Genomic DNA, 18,941 nt, shown 5'->3' on the forward strand with positions numbered 1-18,941 from the left:
TTGGCTGCAGGGCGCCTGGATCCCTGCTGTGCCCGCTGCCGGCTGTGTCCGCATCCACGTTGGTCACCGTGCACGGGACCAGCTCTGTGTCAATTCCTTCTGCTAGTCCATTGGGGTCCGTGGGGAGGGTCTCTGAGTATCTGGTCCCCTGACCTGACCTGCTTCCTGGGAGACCCTCTGCAGCCTCCACTGAGGCCAACTTGGGGTCGTTGTGGCAGATTTAGCGCTCAGTCTGTGCTGCTGCCCCAGGGGAAGCATTTCCGTGTCAGTGCTCATTGCACGTCTCTGCTTGTGCCCCATCTGGCAGGACATTTCGAAGGCCCACATGCTCTGTGGCTCCGTCCCCTCAGCTCCCTAGTGGATGTTCCAGCGTGACCATCGAGGTCGACCCTGGGGCAGGTGGCGAGGGGGCGGTGGTTTTGTCACCGTCACGAGAGCGCTTTCCCCGTTGCAGGTCAGGTACTCCACGCAGAGCCTCTTTGAGTACATGGCGGGGATCCAGAAAGACCTGCGGGCCCTGGAGGGCTTCAGCGGGACCCTCCTGCAGGTCTTTGAGGACAACCTTCTGAACGACAGGTACGGGCCGGGGCCTTCGCGATGGTTCTCAGACCATCCAGGGTGTCGATTGTTCTCATTGGGATTTCACTTCAAGGGAGCGGTGAGGTAGATCCAGGTGGGACCCGGGGTGCCCCCAGCTCGCGGGACTCCACTGGCCACACCACCATCACCGCGCCAGTGGAACTAGCACGCCTGTATGCACTGGGCGTGAAGACGACCCAGGCTGTGAGCCTGGGAGGGTGAGTGTGGATTTTCCATGAGGTGACATCTCCCCGGTCTGTGCATGGACGCGTCCACTATGTAGACAGGGTCTCTGCACGCCAGGACCGAACATCACAGCAACAGCTGGGGGACGTGTTTTCTGAGCATCTTTGCCACGCTGTTTTGCTAACTGCTTTTGCACGAAGGCGATACCGACCCCACGGGCCCTGACCCTGGGATGGGGTGTTCCCTGAAGCCCTCTGACAGGGTTCAGACTCAGTTCAGGACTCAGTTCTCAACTGTGGGTTACAGCGGTGTGGCCGCAGGCCGTCACCAGGCCATCCTGTCTGTGAGAAACAAACGGGAGTTTAGCCATTGGGAGTGTGAGTGACGTCTCATGAAAAGCACACGGAGGGTGCAGTTCGATGGACTCTGTCAGCAGCCCCGAGACCATTCACGACACGACACGCTCATCCCCCAGAAGCGCCCTGTGCCCTCCCAGCCCCAAGGCAACTGCTCATCTGCTTTCTGTCACTGGAGCTTGTTTGGCATTTCCAAAACACATTTTTTTTTTTTTTTTAACGTTTATCCATTTTTGAGAGAGAGAGCATGAGTGGGGGAGGTAGAGAGAGGGAGACACAGAATCAGAAGCAGGCTCCAGGCTCCGAGCTGTCAGCACAGAGTCTGATGTGGGGCTCGAACTCACAGGCTGTGAGATCATGACCTGAGCCGAAGTCGGATGCTCAACCGACTGAGCCACCCAGGTGCCCCAAACCTTTTAAATGAAAATGTAAAATTCAATTGTTTTAAAAATGCTCACATTTTGTCATACAAGACTCACTGTAGTTTTGTACAATTAGATTTTCTCACTTATGTACCACTTTCTTTGCTCTGTGCTCCTTCTTAGTTTTTGGCTTTACAACCTGTGATCACTTTTCTTTTGGCTGAAAAGCATCCTTTTGGCTTTCCTTTGGAAGGGTCCTCCTGGTAGAAAACTGCATCACTAGAAATAAAAGCAAATGGTCTTCAGTCTGAATAATGTCTTTTTTTTTTCTTTTATTGGGGGGGAGGGGCAGTAGGAGAGAGAGAGACAGAGAGAGAGAGAGAGGGAGAGGGAGAGGGAGAGGGAGAGGGAGAGGGAGAGAGAGAGAATCCCAAGCAGGCTCCATGCTCAGCACAGAGCCCGACACGGGGCTCAAACCCATGAACCCTGAGATCGTGACCCGAGCCAAAGTTGGACGCTTACCCAACAGAGCCCTCCAGGCGCCCCTTGAGTTTTGAGATTTCTCACCTGCGCTGCACAAACCCTTCGTCAGACACCCTCTTCTGGAGCGGTGGCTTGTCCTTCATGCCCTTGGCCGACTCTTAGCAGGTGCCTGCATGCTCTCCAGCTTCTCCCCTGTGGTTTTGCAGGTGTGTTTGTTGTCAGGCAGAGTCCTAGCCTGACTCAAGGCCATGAAGGTTTTCTCTTATGTTTTCTAGAAGACTCCCAGTTTTGGGTTTTATGTTTAGACGTAAGGTCCATTTTGGGTTACTTTCTGTGTGTGACATGAGTGACGGATCCGGGTCCGTGTGTTGGTTCCGCCTGTGAGTGTCCAGTGTGTTGAAAGACTGTCCCTTCCACGATGTTGCTTTTCCACCTTTTCATAAATTGTGAACATGTAAGCTTATTTCTGGACTTCTCTGCTCTTTGGTTTATGCTGTCCCCAATCCCTCGAGCTTTGTGGCTGAAATTAAGTGGTGCCAGCCCTGCTGTCTCTTCCCTTAGTTGTTGGGGCTTTCCTTGATCTTAGCATTTCCATATGAATTCTTCAGTAGGTTTGTCATTTTCTACACCATGTTCTGCCCGGATTGGGATGGGGATGGGGTTGGCGCCTGGCCCTCAGCGCTTGCCTTCTCCTCTCAGGGTGTCTGTGCCGCTGCTGAAGACGCTGGACCAGATGCTGGCCAACGGCTGCTTTGACCTCTTCACCGCGGAGCAGAAGTAAGTGTGCCCCGCTCGGTCCCACTCTGTCGGGCAAGCCTCGGAACGCGCCTTGTAGAGATGAAGCGATGAGATGCCGGAGAGGAGAACCTAGAAGGTGATTTTCTGCGCGTTCAGGAACGGTCTGTGCCATCAAGAGGCTTCGGCTGCCCTCCGGTGAGGCTGGGGCTGTGCCTCGGCCGGGCTCCTATGGTAGCACTGGCGCCCAGGTGGGAAGAGACCTAATGAGGTGAGGCGTCTGTACTGTCGTGGTGGCAGGTCTGGTGCTGAGGCTGGAGAGCCCCGCACGGACGGAGGAGGACAGAGTGGGTCCGCGGGGGGCTGGCCAGGTGTGGGCACAGAGGACGGGTGCACAAGGGTTCTTCGGACACCCTAGTGCAGGGACACACAGCAGCCCTGGGTCAGCTCCTGGTCAGTGAGCTCTGGCGTCGAGGTCATGGTGGCTGGTTTATCTCATTAGGGCCTGATGATTTCCACTGGATCCCAGGCTTTGAGGGCTTTGCCTCTGGGCTGGGCCTTTTGTGCCCTGTGGGTCGCCTGGAGCCTCCTCCTCCTGGGCACGTTTCGGGGACGTGGGAAGAGCCATGCCAGGTGGGCCCTGAGTGGCGTTTTCTCACGTGCGCCATCTCCCACTCTGTTTGCTCCTGGTGACAGCCTTTGTGGGCTGTCAGCCCTGCTCCTCGGTGGCACTGCTGCCACCGTGTCCCCTCCGCACTCACCTTTGCCTCTTGGGCCTCGGTGATCGCTGTCCTCCCTCGGCAGTCTGCAGTCGTGTGAATTTTGTTGGGTTTTAGTGTCAGGTGGAGGGTGAGTCCGGTGCCTGTGCCTCCATCTTTGCCGCGTCACTGACTCCCTAGTGTCCAGGGCCATCTATCTGCACTCAGGACTCGCCAGCCTGGTTGTGGGATGGGGTCCTTGTACGGATTGCGTCGCTTGGCTTGCTGAACATTTTGTTTCGAGACCTAAACGCAGATTTTCCTGGCTTAAAATTTTTGAAAGAAACAGGAGAAAGTGTCTCGTTAACAAACACGGCTCATTTTATTTCTGGGCGGTTTTGTAGTTTTGTCAGTTCTTTCCTTTTTTTTTTTATTTTAAAAGTAGGTTTCAAGCTTGGCATGGAGCCCAATGTGGGGCTTGAACTTACGAACCGTGAGATCATGCCCTGAGTTGAGACCAAGAGTCAGACGCTCAAACAACCAAGCCACCCAGGCACCCTGGTGGTTTTGTCTGTTTCTGCTTTGGGTGTTTGGTCTTCTGTTCTGGTGCGTGCGGGTGTAGGTTCAGGCTTGTGTTTCAGTGGCCCGTTTCATTATTCTGGTGCTGCTTTGTTTTATACTCTGCCTGCTCTTGTGCTGATCAGGCTGCACCAGCTTCTTCTGACTTTGAACTTGTACCTTTCTCTGTTCTGTGACTCCTGTCTTCACGTACTTAAATTTGGTGCATCTCTTATGAGCAGCATGAAACTCAGTCTGACCTCCTCTGACTGTTAAACTGGGTCATTCGGCCTCGGAGCTGCTTCTATGGATGTTTTCCACTGGTCCTGCCTGCTGCGTGTCCCTCCTTCCGCCCTGTTTGATCAGTTAAATGATTTTTATCATTCAGCAGCACTGTTCACTTTCTGTGTTTTCAGTGGCCACTCTGTCAAAGTCTCACTTTCTCTGTTTTGCCCTCTTCCTGGACAAAACCGAGGACATTAACATGTTTATTTACTTCCCTTGGGTTATGTGAGCTCATCACGTGTTGTATCATAGGTACGTTGTCACTTGTGCGGTTGACAAGTTAACTGTGTTAAGTTACCCACATACTTGCTGCCGTCTGTGTCCTCACTGCCCCAGCCCCGCTCACCCTTTCCAGGTCCCTCTAGTGAGGTCCACTGGCAGTAAATCCTTTATGATTTTGTTTGCGAGTTACTTTCAGAGCATATAGGACTCTAGGCAGACGTTTTATTTCGGGACCGAAACCTCTTTCTTGTTCTGACTTCCATTGCTTTTGAGATGTTGCCTGTCATGTCTGACAGAGGCAGTCTGGGTTTTCTGCCTCCTTTGAAGTTTTCTCTCCAAGAAATCTCCACTGCCCGTTCAATGGGTCTAGTTGTTGATTACATACTTGTCTGTCCTGCCACAAATTTGTTAAACTTGAAAATGTGATTTTGTTTGTTTTCTGTGTTCTAGAAAAATCTGAGGATGCTCCGCCCCTCCCCCGCCCCAGCTCCCCCAAGGCCACGCTGCATCCCATGACCTGTCCTCCACTTATGATTCTTTCCTGACACATTTCCCCTCCTCCTCCTCCTCCTTCTTCTTCTTTTTTTTTTTTTTTTTTAACATTTATTCATCTTTGAGAGACAGAGAGGGAGAGAGAGTGTGATTGGGGGAGGAGCAGAGAGAGAGGGAGACGCAGAATCTGATGCAGGCTCTAGGCTCCGAGCTGTCAGCACAGAGCCTGATGCGGGACCCGAACTCACTGGCTGCGAGATCATGACCTGAGCCGAAGTCAGACGCTTAACTGACTGAGCCACCCAGGTGCCCCATCTCCTGACACATTTCTGACCCAAGTCAGAAAACGGCCAAGTTGAGGTGTGCGGTTCTTATTTTCGGTTTTTGTTTTCTTATTTTCAGATGCAGCTTTTTCTTTAGTTTGTTTCCCAGCCTGCCAGCTTGTTGCCCTCCTGGACATGGTGTTGGGGTCTTTCCGTGTGCTTCTGGTCTCCGTCCTCGTTGGGCTGTCTGGTTTCTACAGCCCATGGTGTTGGGGGTTGGGCTTTCTCATTTGTCTGCTTACTCGTCGTCTGGATGCCGCGCGTGTGCAGGTAACCTGAGGCCACGGCATCTTTGTTCGCCCTTTCTAGGCCTCGAGGGCAGCGGTAGCAATCCAGACCCTCCCAGCTCCACATCCCAGAGAGGTGCTCCCCCACCTGGGGGTCGCCTTCTAGGTCTGGCAGGTGCATACCTGTGTCGAGACCGAGCTCTGGGTCTCCTCTCAGCTGGAGGCTGGGGACAGCACACCGGGCTCCTCTGGCAGGTCGGTATGCCTTCATTGTGACGCACCAGTGGTGCCAGGCTCACCTCTTGGAGTGGAGGCAACGGAAACTCCAGCTGCTGCCTGTAGAATGGTCTCTGGGTCCAGGCAGGGAGGGGCTTCTGTGCAGGTGGCTGTAAGCCAGCAGGTTCTCTCGTGGCCCAGATGCGGGTGTGTGGGAAGAGACTGCAGCGGGACAGGAGAGCAGGTGGGGCCACAGAGCCACTTACACAGCAGATAGTCAGTCCGCATGGTTCTGAAGGCAGGAGGTCTGAGGTCAAGGTGCCAGCGATTCAGGTCCTGGTTTGCAGAGAGACCCTTCCTGCTATCTTCACGCGGCAGAGGGCGGTCATCTCGTGTGTCTGTTCTCATGAAGACACTCATGCCATCGGGGGACTCAGACTCGTGACCTAATTGTGTCCGAGGCCCCGGCTGGTAATACCCTCACAGTGGGGATCAGAGCTTCAACGTGTGAATTCGGGGGATGCAGACGTTCAGTCTAGGTCACAGATGTTTTGTCTGAGATGCTCATTACATCCCAGAGGGATGGCTCTTCAAGGCTGGAGCCCAGTGGAAAGAGGGTGGGTGGTGTGTGAACTGGGAGATCAGCAAGGGAGCGGGTGTAGACAGAGAAGGGACCGATGGCTCTGTGGGGTGTTGCATTTTTATGAGGAGGACGAGGAGCAGGAGACAGCAAAGCCCCTGGGAAGTAGGCAGAGTTGGAGCATGTCACAGCAGGGTCGTTGGTGATCACGTAGGTGGGGGACGGCGTGACTGTGGCCCCTACTGACACGGTGGTCACTTGGTCCCTGATGAGCATTTCGGTGAGCCGTGGGGAGAAGCCTGTGGAGGCGAGGGGCTGGAGGTGCACACTGACCACTCTGGGTGACAGGGACACGGAGGGGGCGGTCGGGGTGCCAGCTGATGGGGAGAGACTGAGGGCCACTGTCCCTGAGGACAGGACGTCTCCCCAGCAGCCGGGGAGGAGAGCACAGGGGCAGTGGAACCCCATCCCCCCCTCCCCGCACGGCTGCCACACTGGAGACAGAGGAGTGGATCTCTCTGGTAGGGACTTTGCTGTCCTGACCCCCCATATTGTCATCAGCTGTGCAGAGTGTAGGACACGTGTCCATGCTCTGGCCGCTGCCTGGTTCTCCTTGGCCCCGGGGCCAGGCCTGGTTATGAGATGGCCATCCCTCCCCTTGGTCCTGCGTTGAGGCCCCACTAGCTGGTGCTACCGTCTGGTGCACCTGGTTCCTTCCCTTGTGGCGCGCCTGGGATCCACCTGCCCCCCGACCCCCGCCCCCGTCGGCGAAGACGGGGAGGCGCGTGAAAGGGACAGGCGGCCATCTGTCCTGTGCTGGTAAAGGAGCCCATTGATGTAACCTGTTGTGGTACCCTGAGGGACACGGCCCTCTGGTCACCTGGGCAGCGCTGCACCAGATGCCGCAGTGGGTCCGTGCTCCGCGTGCTCTGAGAGCTCCTCTCTGGTGTCCCGTCCTTCCCTTGCAGCCACCCCTTCGGCGGGAAGCTGCTTGCGCTTTGCAAGGAGGAAATCAAGAAGTCTAAGGATGTGCAGAAACTGCGGTCGAGCGTCGCTGTGTAAGTCTCCAGTTCCTCGTTGTGACGGTAAAAGGAAGGGTCTGTCAGGCGGGAGATACTCACTCTGGAGTCGGTGTTCCGACTTCCGTGGACAGCCTGTCGGTCTCAGGGGTCAGCGCAGATGGCCTCCGGGGAGGGGCTGTGTCTCTTCGGGGGCGTCCTCACCGGAGGCAGGTTTCCCTAGAAACAGACCCGATTCACCCGGCACTGGAGAGGCGGACGTGTTGTTCCAGTGGATGCTGGACGTGGGGCCACGCTCGCCCGGGTTCTGTGGGGGTGGACGCAGGGCTGTGCTCACCTGGGCCGTCACTCCCGCAGGTTCTGCGGGATGGTGCGGTTCCCGGGCGACGTGAGGAGGAAGGTGCTCCTGCAGCTGTGCCTTCTGCTCTGCCACCCGTTCCCTGTGGTGAGTGTGCTTGCGGCTGCTCCCCGATCACGCGCTGGCACCTGGGGCCGTATCTGGGGGCAGCGCTGGGCTCACACCCCACAGGGTGCATGTGGGGGCCCCGTGAATGGCGGGTGCTGCAGCCTGACCCACCCGGGTCACGTGTCCCGGGAGTTCCATTTTCCACTGGCTGAAAAACCACTCTTCAAATAATGCAAACGTGCCACTTTGCTAGAAGGTAAAAGTGATGCTTGTATTGGACACACTGGTTCTCAAAGTGGGGATCACTGGGCCAGCTGCAGCAACCCCCCCATCAGAAATGCAGATTCTCAGGCTGCCCCACCTGCCGACTGAGGAACCCTGGGGGTGGGCCCGGGGTTCTGAGACCACCCGCCCCACAAGGTGTTTTGCAGGCAGGTAACTCGAGAAGAAAACAGGGGAGGTGGGTTCCTGGGTGAGGAGCAGGGTTTTTTTTTTTTTTTTTTTTTTTAATGTTTGAGAGAGTGCACATGCGAGAGGGGGAGGGGGAGAGAGAGAGAGAGAGAGAGAGAGAGAGAGAGAGAGAGACTGACCATCACAGAGCCCCATGTGGGGTTCGATCCCATGAATCGTAAGATCATGACCTGAGACAAAAACCAAGAGTCAGACCCTCAATCAACTGAGCCCCTGAGGTGCCCTGAGGAGGCGGGTTTTAGTGATGCATTTTAGTAAGAACAGTGTGGCCTCACTCCTCCCTGAGGGGCAGCAGGGAACAGAGAGCAGCCCACACCGCGGCTTGCTTGTCATGGGTCCAGCTGTGGCCAGGGCCCCAGGTCACTTTCTTCCTTTTAACAATCTATATGGGTCTCAGGTTCCAGTCCGACCTGGGGGCGTGCCTGGCCCCATGTCCCTGCTCCCCGAGCAGGGTTCTGTCACTCTGCTTGGGTTCTATGGGCCTTGTCTTCCTGCTGATGCGCTATGTCCTACCCAGATCCGGAAGACCACGGCCAGCCAGGTGTACGAGATGCTGCTCACCTACGGTGACATCATGCGTGAGGACGTCCTGGATGAGGTCATGGCTGTGCTGGGCACTACGGCCTGGTGAGTGCAAGGTCCCTTCCCATCTCCCCACCCGGCCCGGTGCGGCACTTTGGTGAATAGGGATGTCCAGAGCCTCCCTTTCTGTCCCCGAGGTGTCCCCCAGAAACCCTCTGAAGGGGTGAGGAGAGTGAGGCTCCCAGCCCTCGATGGCGTTACCATGAGGTGGTGGCCCTGTTTGTACCCAGGGGGCTGGGCAGTCCCTGAGGACACGGGGAGGGGAGGAGGTGCCTCTAGTTCAGTTGGGAAAATGTTCAAAGTGAAAAGGTGGGTGGTTCTGATCACTGATTGGTTAGAAGCTAATTGTTTATTTCTCTCTGGGCCGCTTTTGTTAAGTAATTGCGTCGTGGGCTCTGGGTGCTGATGGGGTCGGGGTCACTTTGGGAATGGCTCCTCCTGCCCCCGAACTGCAGCATCAGAAGTGCCAAGAGGGGAGCGGCAGGGGGCGGGGTTCACCCTTTGCGGGGACGTGCCAGCACTGTGGCCAGGGCCTCCAAGGGGACAGGTGCCGCCACGCCCAGCTCCCCACAGAGGAGGCTGTGGTGGCAAAGGCCACACGTGGATGTGTCCAAACATCAGAAAGGGTGGAAGGAGACCAGAGAGTAGGTGTTCCCCTGCCCTTGCCCCTCCCCCTCCCCAGCCCTCTTGTCCCAGATACCCGGTTCCTTCCCAGGGTGTCCAGGGCCTTTGGCTTCTCGCGGGTCCCTCAAGTCACAGCTGGGCCCCAGAGCTGGTTTTAGGTGCAGTGTCCTGAGGTGTCGTTTGCTTTTGGACTTGGTAAGTTGGGACAGCAGGTGTGTTACGTGGGGGCGGGGCTGATGGAGAAGGATGCGTGGACAGTGCCGAGAGCGGGAAAGGCACAGCCCGTGAGCGCAGGCTTGATCGGGTGCACCAGATAACAGGTCACAACAGCCGTGTGGGGGATGCTGCCATGTTCCAGGCACCCCGCGTGCTCATGTGCGCACATGCTCACCCACACGTGCATCTACAAGGTGACGGCTGTGCTCACTGCCCATCTTAGGCCAGGCGGTGGCCCATGGAGGCACCGGTGGTAAGGTTGGTGCGCTGGCATCAGCAGGTGAGAACACGCATAGCCAGCTTACGTGTGTTTTTCCCCTGAGATTGTGACCTTCCTAGGAGGGCTGAGCTGTCCAGAGCCCCAGAGGCCGGCTCCTGTGCTCGGGCGTGAAGGACAAAACAGGGCCTCTGGTTTCAGGGCTTCCTGGAGGTTTTCAGGGATACGTAGATCTTGGGGAGGAGGGAACTCCGGTGAACGTCTTTGCCAAGCCGCTCATGAGAGCTCCAGAACCGAAAATGTGGGCTCGGGAGGTGTGGGTGACCCACGTTTTGAACAGCCAGGCCGCTGACCTAACCCCGTCCCCAGGGCCCGCCCTGCAAACATCTGTGGGGAGCGTGTGAGTTCTCGCTGTGGAGGGTGCTGCCACGTGGTCAACTCCAGGTCACTTGTGCCCCATGGCTCCGGCCCTCCCCCCTCACCGTGTGGGGTGCACGGGGCCCTTTTCCCAGCACACTTGGTGTTGGAATAAATTCCAGAGAATTTTAAAGTAATTTTTTCTTGTTTCAGAAGAAAAATATAACTTAATCTTTATTTTTTTAATGTTTTTTATTTACTTTTGAGAGAGAGAGAGGGTGTGAGCAGGAAAGGAACAGAGAGAGAGGGAGACACAGAATCCGAAGCAGAGTCCAGGCTCCCAGCTGTCAGCACAGAGCCCGACGTGGGGCTTGAATTCATGAACCGCAAGATCATGACCTGAGCCGAAGTCGGACGCTCAACCGACTTGAGCTAGCCAGGCAGCCCTTTAATCTTTATTTTTAATTAAAGTGATAAGCAGCTTTTGAAGTCCAATAAAATTCAAAAAACCCACCTGCCCTACCTTCTCGGGCCTTAGCGTTTCTGTCCGTGTCGGGCCACCCGTCTGGGGCCACACCTCCCCCCCAGTTGCCCCCGCACCTGAGGGAGGGTTTGGCAGCTGCCGATTTCCCTGGTCTCCACCGAAGCAAAGGTGCTGGGGTCCTGTGCACCCGGCAGCAGCTCCTGAGAGCTTCAAACGTGAGGCAGGTCCCAGCTCGAGCACCGTGCCGTGGCTGACGCTGCTCCTGCCTCTTCTTCCCCAGGGATGCTGAGCTCCCGCTCGTCAGAGGCCAGCGGAACCGCCTGTGTGACCTCCTCGGTGTGCCCAGACCTCAGCTGGTCCCCAAGGTAGCCGCGCGGCCCTCAGCCACACTGGGAACCTGGGGCCCTTCCCACACGAGGCCTCTAAGTGCAGCTCCCAGGAGCCACTGTCCCGAGCTCCAGTCTGGGACGTTCTGGGTCACGTTGACTGCTTGGGCGCGTGCCCTCACCCCGCCTGCCCCGTGTACACTCTGCTGGCTCCTCCTCCCAAAGCCAGATGAGTCTCACAGGCTCCTGCGTGCACGTCCCCACCAGGCGTGTGTCAGGTGTGTCCTGTGGGCACTGCTCCCAGACACGTCCTCTGCGCCACCAGCCCTCAGCGGAGTTGTCAGTGACCTAGTTCACTCTCTCAGATGTGCTCCTCCGTCACGGCCGAAAGGGAGGCTGCCTCGGGCCGGTTTCCACCATCACTACCTCCCTGGATACTCGTCTGGTCCTGGGACTCTGTCACCCCAGGGTTTCCACGCCCCTGGCCTGTGCACTGTGGCTGCGGTGTCCTGAGGTTGCAGGGCCCTGAGCTGTCCCTCCAGGTTCTGCGGACCATCAGGTTTTAGGGTCTCGTGTGTGTGCTTGCAGGGAATCAGGACAGACTAATGGTCAGTGTCTCCTCAGGCCGTGGGCTCTGCCAGAGCGCAGCGGCACATTCTGTGACCGCTGGGGACAGGGCCGGTTCCTTGGCCCCTCGTTCCTGATCCTGCCCGTTGGCTGTATTCCCCCGGACCTGGGTTTGGACCCTGGCTGCTGCCGAGCTTTTATTGAGCAAGAACATCCACGCGGGAGCGCGTGCGGTCCGGCTCTGTGCACACACGCAACGGGCACCTGGCTCAAGGGTGGAGCCCCCGGGCGGGCTGCCGGGCTAGAGTGTTGCTGCACGAGATGCTGGTGAGCAGATTCCAGAAGGTGCTCGGGCTGCGTGTGCGGTGCAGGTGGTGGGCGCGGCCAGCACCCCGTCTGCGGTTGTTGGCCTGTGGGTCCCCTTCAGTGTTTTTGTCCCTGGGCTCTGTGGTGTGCATGGGCCCTGGAACTGTATCTGCAAATATCTGCTTGGGGGCAGGGGGCGCGGCTTAGGGTTCTGGGCTCCAGCCTTCACCTCGTCCCGCTCCGTTGTTCGAGGAGCTGTTGAAGGTCTTACCGGTTCTAAGGCCGTGTCTCCTCAGTGTTTCTTAAAAGCTTTATTGTTTTACCTCCTACATGTAGACGCGAGGCCACTCGGGACTGGCAGTTGTGTGTGGTGCCAGGGAAAGGCCAGCAGACGCTTCTTCCACATGCAGTCCATGCAGCCCCATTCTGGCCACGCTGTCACTGTGGTCAAAGTGGTCGAAGTGATGCATGACTGTCCTCTCGGGTCCTGTCCTCCACGATCTGTCTGTAATCCGCACCGGCCTGTCTTGCTGACACGGGCGTGGGTCTTGTGAGACGTCGTGGTGCTCGTGCATTTCCGTCTCGGGTTTTATTTTTCCAAGACCATCTTGACTCTTAGCCCCCTTGGGTTTCAGAAACCTGTGTGGAATCGTCATCAGTTTGCAGCAGGGAATCAGCCAGGTATTCGGCCGAGGTCACTTGGAGCCTCTGGGTCCACTTGGCGAGAATAGACGTCTGTGATAGAGTCTCGTGGCCTTGAGTATGCAGGACTCTGTTTTACAGCTTTGGAACTGCCCTGTGGTCTTGGATACTCTCTTCTGTTTTCCCACTTTTTTTTCTCAGCATTTCAGTTTGGGAAGTTTCTATCGACCAGTCTTCAGGTTCACGGATTCTTTCTCTGGCCGTGTCCCGTCTTCATTTCTGTAAGCATGTTCCTGATTTCTGGTGTCTCCTTTCATTCCTTGACTTTCCACCTCTACTCTCACTGCCCATCAGTCCTTGGTGGTGCCCACTTGCCCCAGCAGAGCCCTTGCCACAAGTCATCCTTGTTTTAAGCCCTGGTCTGATTATCCCAACTCTGCCATATCTGAGTCTGGTCTAGATGTTGGTGCCATCTCTCCCAGTTGCTTTTTCTCGCCTCTTGGTGTGTTTTGTAAGTTTTTGTTGGAAGCCAGACCCGTTGTGCTGGTAACAGGAACTCGGGCCTCAGGATCATGAGGTTTGTGTCTTCCCAACAGGGGCCCCTCTGTTCAGTATTGCCGCAGCTTCTCCGGCACGTCGTGCCCTGACCTGGGCGTCCCCGCACCGTCCCCCTTGGAGCATCCGAGTCTGAGAGAGGACCCACAGCCGTGGCCCTGGAGCCCTGCCGGGGAAGCGGTGGGCTGTGTGGCAGTCTGTGGTCATCTGAGCGGACCTCAGCCATGGGCTCCCGTGGGGCAGCTCTGTCCCCCTGTGCCCCTGCAGGTGCCAGGGGCTCTGGCAGTCCTCTTCCCTGGAGCGGAGATGCCCAGAGTGTGGGGGACTTTCCAGGATCATGACCAGTGAGCCTGGTGCTCCCAGGGTCCCCCCAAGATGGTGCCCACAGAGTCTGGCCGTCAGGTGTGCCTTCTGCCCGGTGGTCTCTGCTCCCGGCAGGGTCTGCCTGTGTCCGAGTCCAGCCCTCTTGTCTGGAAGAGAGAGAAGAGGGGCGGCCTCTCTTCTCTGACAGGCCGAGAACGCGCAGCATCTTGTTCTCGTCTTTGCGATGTTGCGACACGTTGGAAGTGACGTCACTCGGAATGTTCTTTACCTGTAAAAGTGCTTCCTGCCTTCAGGTCTACTTTAGGGGTAACCCAACTGCACTAGATTTTTGGATGTTTATACTATTTCCTTTCTTACATTTAAACGGGTCTCTTAAAAATGGTAGTTAGGTCTTCTCTGTATTTAATCCAGTTGAGTATCTTAATTGGAGTTTTGTCCCCTTGTATTTAACGTGTGGTTATGGGTTTGGGTTTACATCTATGATCTTTGGTTATGGCTTGATCTGTTTCTTTCTCTTGGCCTCACTTGGATTTGAAGGGTTTATCGCTTCACAGCCCCCACTTGTACGGCTGCTACTCTGCTGGCAGGGACCGCGAGAGCACGCAGTGAGCTGGAGGGCGGCACCAGGCGGGACCCCTCTCCTCGCCGTGTCCTGTCAGCTTTCCAGTCTCTTCTCCTTCAGGCTTGGAATCACGTTATTTCCTGCATCCGCTCCGGTGCCACACAGTGTGGTGGCCCTGCCCACTCTTCTGTTGGGCACCAGGGGGGCTCCGTGAGGGGTGCAATCAGCTGGCCAAGCACAGTGCCAGCTTCCCAAGTAAATATGCTTTTATCAGGAATATTTCACACACAGTGGATGACGTTTGTGGAAAAGTACCGGGAACCTCTGCCCGCTGCCTTGGGGTTATGTTGGCCTCAGGGTCCTGGGTGGCTGGGGAAATGGGGGCCCAGAGGGGGTGGTGCTGGTGGTCTGACCCTGTGCTGTGTCCCCAACAGTCTGGCACCCGCTGAGGCCCCCTGCCCGCCTGGCAGCGGGGAGGAGCCTGATGACAGCACGGGACAGCTGGACATGGCGCAAAGGGACTTGAAGTTCGTCACCACGGCGGCGGTGGCTTTTCCTCACATGTGCCCTGGGATGTTGGTGCTTTTGCCTTCACGTCCACGGGAACCCCGTCTATAAAATCATGTTCTGAGCAGTTCTGTGTCTCTGTGTGTGATGCTGATGCGGGGGCCTGGGGGGCGGAGGGTGGCCCCAAGCGACCCTAGACGGGCCAGAGAAACGGCCAAGGGGTGGGCTCCCAACCTTGCCTCTGCCTCACCCCATCGTGCCCGGTGCTTGTGGGCGTTGCATGTGGTCACCTACCCTCACATGGTTGTGGGCAACCCAAGCATCCTGCCTGAGCCTGGCTGCGCCCCCACAGCAGAGTCTCGAGTCAGGAGTCAGGAACCCAGCGAACAGCCCCGCGAGCGTGTGTCCTCGGATCTCGGGTTCTCCGGCGATGTGGGGAAGCACCACGGTGCACCCGCTCACCTTGGCGAGGTGTGTCAGTGGGGCTGCGCCTCGTCTGCGGGCTGGACGCAGGAGCTGCTGCCCGCACCGGAGGCGAAGGTGGTGGCCGCGCTGGGTTTGGGGCCCCGCGCCAAGGACCGACGGGGTCAGGGCCGGGGAGCCAGCTGCCCTCTCCGGCGTGCACGGGAACGGGGGCCGAGCGGCAGGTGCTTTTGCTGCGTCCTTCAGCGGGAGTGGTTTCCTTGCCTGGGCCGAGGCACCACGTGGGAACGTTCACCTTGTGTGCTCCCCTGACGGCGTCCTGTCAGACCCTCTGGAAGGGAAAGTCGTACGTTACTTTGTGAATTAACTTTCACTGTATCTCGAGGCTTAAGACGTGCTTCCCTCTCTGAAGTAAGTAGGGAGTTCCCATTTTACTCCATCATAGGTAGGGGACCAGCTAGAGAGGGATGAGCTAGAGGACCCCTTGCTGGCGGGGGCCGGAGGACGGCAGGTGGGGAGCCCGGCCCTGCAGAGCAGCGTCTGGACCTTGGCTGCAGAAAACCCAGCACGCGGCTTCTGAGAAACAAGAAGATGAACTGTTTCTTGTGTTTAAAAATCCACAAGATTCCAAAGAAGGGCCCTTTTGGACACACGGAGACCGGTCGCTGCACACAGACCCGCAGAGGCCCCGCATCTCAGAGCTCTTTGCCCGCCAGCGTGAGGAAAGCCGAACGGACCACGGGCCGCACACGGCCCAGCGCCCCTGCTCACCCTCGGCCACGTCGGACCCTGAGGGTCACCCTCGCTTAGACGCAGGTGACCGGGGTCACCCTCCCTGCAGCTGCAGGTTCTGGAGCCCCCCTGGGTCCGGGTGACGGATCCAGGACAGGGGCTCTGTGCACTCACAACTTGGGAGTGTGGCCAGGAGCAAACGTGGACTGTCCCGGTCAGCAGCTCCAGGGCCCGGAACCACACGCGACGGCCAGTGTGTGGGGCTGTCTTGGAGGGAAGCGGTCGGGAAACCCTCCAAAGGAGCAGCGAGCAGGTGGGCGCCCGACAGAGAGGAGCACCTGGTGAGCTTGGGGAGCAGGAAGCCAGTGTGCCTGGGGTGGAACGTGCAGGGGGGGCTGGTGGGGCCACGTGCACACACGGCCACGGCTCAGTCCCCGTGAGTAGCTGCTGCATCCTGAGTATCCGTGTCTGCCCAGCCCGACACTGGTGGCGAAGCTTCGCTGTGGTGGCCTCTTGGGGGTAGGACGTTATGCCAAGCTGGGACCCTGTGTGGTGGTGCCCTCCGCGGTGGCGTGAATGAGGACAAAAGGGGACGGCGGTGACACCCTGGGTAAAGTGTGGGCAGCCGAGCGTCTCTGTGCAGGGAGGCACGGTCAGCAGACAGTGACCCCGGGTACACAAAACGAATGATGGCTAATGTGGGGAGTAAGTAGAATTTGAAAACGGACAAGGGTAGCAAAAGGTAGGCAGTATAATGAGCAGACATGTTTCTGGAAGACACTGAGCACTGTGGCAGGATGCTGGTCCTCCCGAGCTTTGCACTCAGAACACAGACCCTGTGAGCCCGGGATCCCGGCCTTCCTCATATGAGCTCTTGGCACAGGCTCCTGCCAACCTCCGGCAGAAGTCGCCGACGAGGCAGCATGTCAACGGCCTTGAGTCCAGAGGCAAAGAGGAAGCTGGCTCCCTCACCTGCAGCGAAAGGCGACTTGGTCGCTCACGGCTGACGGGATTTGCTCTCGACCTGGGTTTGAGCACTGGGGTTCCCGGAGCTGAGAGACAAGGTGCGAGACCGCCCAGGGCCTGTGGCAGCCAGTTCAGGAAACCAAGCGAGAACCCCGAACCCCGTAGCCAGCTGCCCGAGGCTGCCAGGACGCGGTTGAGAACTGCCAGCCCCCCTAAGTGGCCCCTCCTGCGAGCAAGGACCAACCAGAGAAAGCCAGACGTGCTCCCCCAGCCAGCGGGCCACCTGAGCCCCCCTTTCCCACGCTGAGTCTCTGCCATCCTCATGGGACCGGAAGACACCGCCCCGCGAGCTCTGAGCCCACAGCCTGCGCTCTCAGTTGCTGGTCTGTGTTTCCACATCTCTAACCGAGTCACACGGGAACCGTGCCCCTGGGTTGGCCTGAGATCGACACAGACAGCCAGACTGCAGCCCCCAGCAGCGTTTGTCCTCGTGGCACAGGGTCCGTCAGGAGCGTGAGCTAACGAGCTCCTGGCGGGACAGACACGCTGGGTGACGGCGGTGCAGGGGCCCCAGCGGCAGAGGAGAGTATGCACTCCACAGACGGTCAGGGACACGCTTCTCAGGCCGTGTGTTCACGGCCCCTCATTTTACCGCGTGTCCACCACAGGCGCGTGCCCTCCAGGTGAAGGGCCAGCCCCACACGCATTCGGTGCCACCTCCCGCTTGGCGTGCTCCCTCTTGGGACCACCGGCCACCCTCCCTGGTGCCCTCGATCTCTCTCCTGGGCTGTGGCTGTTCGGGGCCTTTGGCGCACCTGGAGGCAGCTGTCCAGGCCCTCAGCTGAAGTGAAGGAAGTCCCGGCCCTCCTGCAGGTGTAGCGACCTCAGGTTGTCCTCAAATGCGCCCCCGGTGAGGTCCTGTGAGAGGAACAGCAAGTCTGGCTCAATCAAGGCTCCCCGGCCCACACTGTGGCCCCCACAGATCCCCCCCAAGGGGGCCTGCCTGCCAGGTGCTCTGCTGTGAACTTCTCTGTTAAGAGGGGAGGGGCGGACACGGGGTGGGGATGTTGCCAGAGTTGGCCACAAAGTCCTGCTGGCCACTGGTGGGAGGTGGGGGTGGGGATCCTTCCAGGCACACCCCCCCCCCCCAGCTGGAACCTGGCCCCTCCCTGCAGAAGGGAGCTGTCCCCTTCACCCCTTGGTCCAGGCCACCCAGCTTCCCTCTCCACGTATCCGCGTCCATGCCCTGCCCCTGCTGCAGAGGCCCCAGCCCGGACTCCAGGAGCTGTCAGCAGACCCCTCTGGCCTCTTGGCCCCAGCCCTGTACTGGGCATTTGGCCGGATGCAAGGGGCTCAGTGTTCACCCCGTTGGGTTCCTCTGTCCTTGGGCCCAGCATGGGGGTCAGCCTGGCTATGCACGCCCTTGACCACTGGGCACCGCTAGGAATGCTTAAATGGGAAAGACCCGAAATTCCTGCACTCTCCTCCACCTGCTGTCCATTCTCAGCTCCACCCCCTTCCCCGTTATCTCTGCGCCCGGAGCTTTCAAAGGAAACGCCTATATTCAGGCCAGCCAAGCTCCACTATGGCCCAGAGAGGAATGGAGGAGGGGGCTCCCTCTCAACAAGATGCCACTGAAGTTAGACGCTTCTGTAAATTAACGTAACCAACAAAGGATCAGGAACCAGAGGCATTAGAACTTCTACAAGTTGTCAGGGGAAGATTTGCCCCCACCAAGTGGGGGGAGCCCGATCAGAAGCGTCCCAGAGAAGGGAGGCACTCAGCCTCATCACTCAGACGCGCGTGCTAAAACCACAGCGAGAGCCACAGCCCCTCCTGAGCCCCAGCTTCGGGGAGCTGGCCCTGACAGGACACCTTGGGGGTGCAGTCCGGGACCCACACTTCCACTCCTGGATAAACCCAGAAACGGGCGTCAGTGTGACATTCACACGGCTGAATGCCGCAAGGCAACAAGAAAGGGCGCTCAGTCCGCCTCAGAGGTGATGTGGAGTGATAGCACAGACATTTAGTCTCCTTCGCACAAACTACAGAAACAGCATCAGACCGTATGGTTTGGGGTTGCGCGCGCGCACACACACACACACACACACACACACGGCAGAATAATTAGCAAAGAAATTATGTGCACCGGGGCAGCTCTGCAGGAAGGCTTTTTTCTGACGTGGGTTGGGCCACTTGTGTGGGCACAACATTAACCTGTGCAGCACGTTCTAGAGCAGATGTCTGCAGTGTTTCTTAAAGGGCCATACAGTAACATTGACCATTTGGTGGTCATAATATGCTGTGTTCTAATAAAACTTTATTCATAAAAGCAGGTGGTGGGCCATGTGTA

At 57.9% G+C, this 18,941-nt stretch overlaps 2 protein-coding genes across 12 annotated transcripts in view; one reads left to right on the top strand and one right to left on the bottom strand.

Annotated features, from left to right (window-relative positions):
• The window catches only part of TBCD (tubulin folding cofactor D), a 161,289-nt gene extending 146,695 nt beyond the window's left edge, over positions 1-14,594 (top strand). Inside the window, exons 33-39 of the mRNA XM_078437956.2 lie at positions 455-576; positions 2,666-2,743; positions 7,271-7,360; positions 7,679-7,766; positions 8,716-8,825; positions 10,959-11,043; positions 14,395-14,594. Of these exons, the coding sequence (XP_078294082.1) occupies positions 455-576; positions 2,666-2,743; positions 7,271-7,360; positions 7,679-7,766; positions 8,716-8,825; positions 10,959-11,043; positions 14,395-14,409 (588 nt within the window). The 3' untranslated portion in view covers positions 14,410-14,594. The remainder of the gene's footprint in view (positions 1-454; positions 577-2,665; positions 2,744-7,270; positions 7,361-7,678; positions 7,767-8,715; positions 8,826-10,958; positions 11,044-14,394) is intronic.
• Positions 10,463-18,941, bottom strand: part of QTGAL (queuosine-tRNA galactosyltransferase) — a 98,177-nt gene continuing 89,698 nt past the window's right edge. For 4 of the 11 annotated variants that reach the window (XM_078437962.2, XM_078437957.2, XM_078437963.2 and 1 more), the window contains one exon: positions 10,463-17,506. In XM_078437962.2, the coding sequence (XP_078294088.1) occupies positions 17,426-17,506 (81 nt within the window). In that variant the 3' untranslated portion in view covers positions 10,463-17,425. The remainder of the gene's footprint in view (positions 17,507-18,941) is intronic. The other 7 variants (XR_013552170.2, XR_013552169.2, XM_078437959.2 and 4 more) reach the window with 7 other exon arrangements.

This window comes from Panthera onca, chromosome E1 (genome assembly GCF_046562875.1).
Source record: "Panthera onca isolate mPanOnc1 chromosome E1, mPanOnc1 haplotype 2, whole genome shotgun sequence".
Taxonomy (NCBI): Eukaryota; Metazoa; Chordata; class Mammalia; order Carnivora; family Felidae; genus Panthera; species Panthera onca.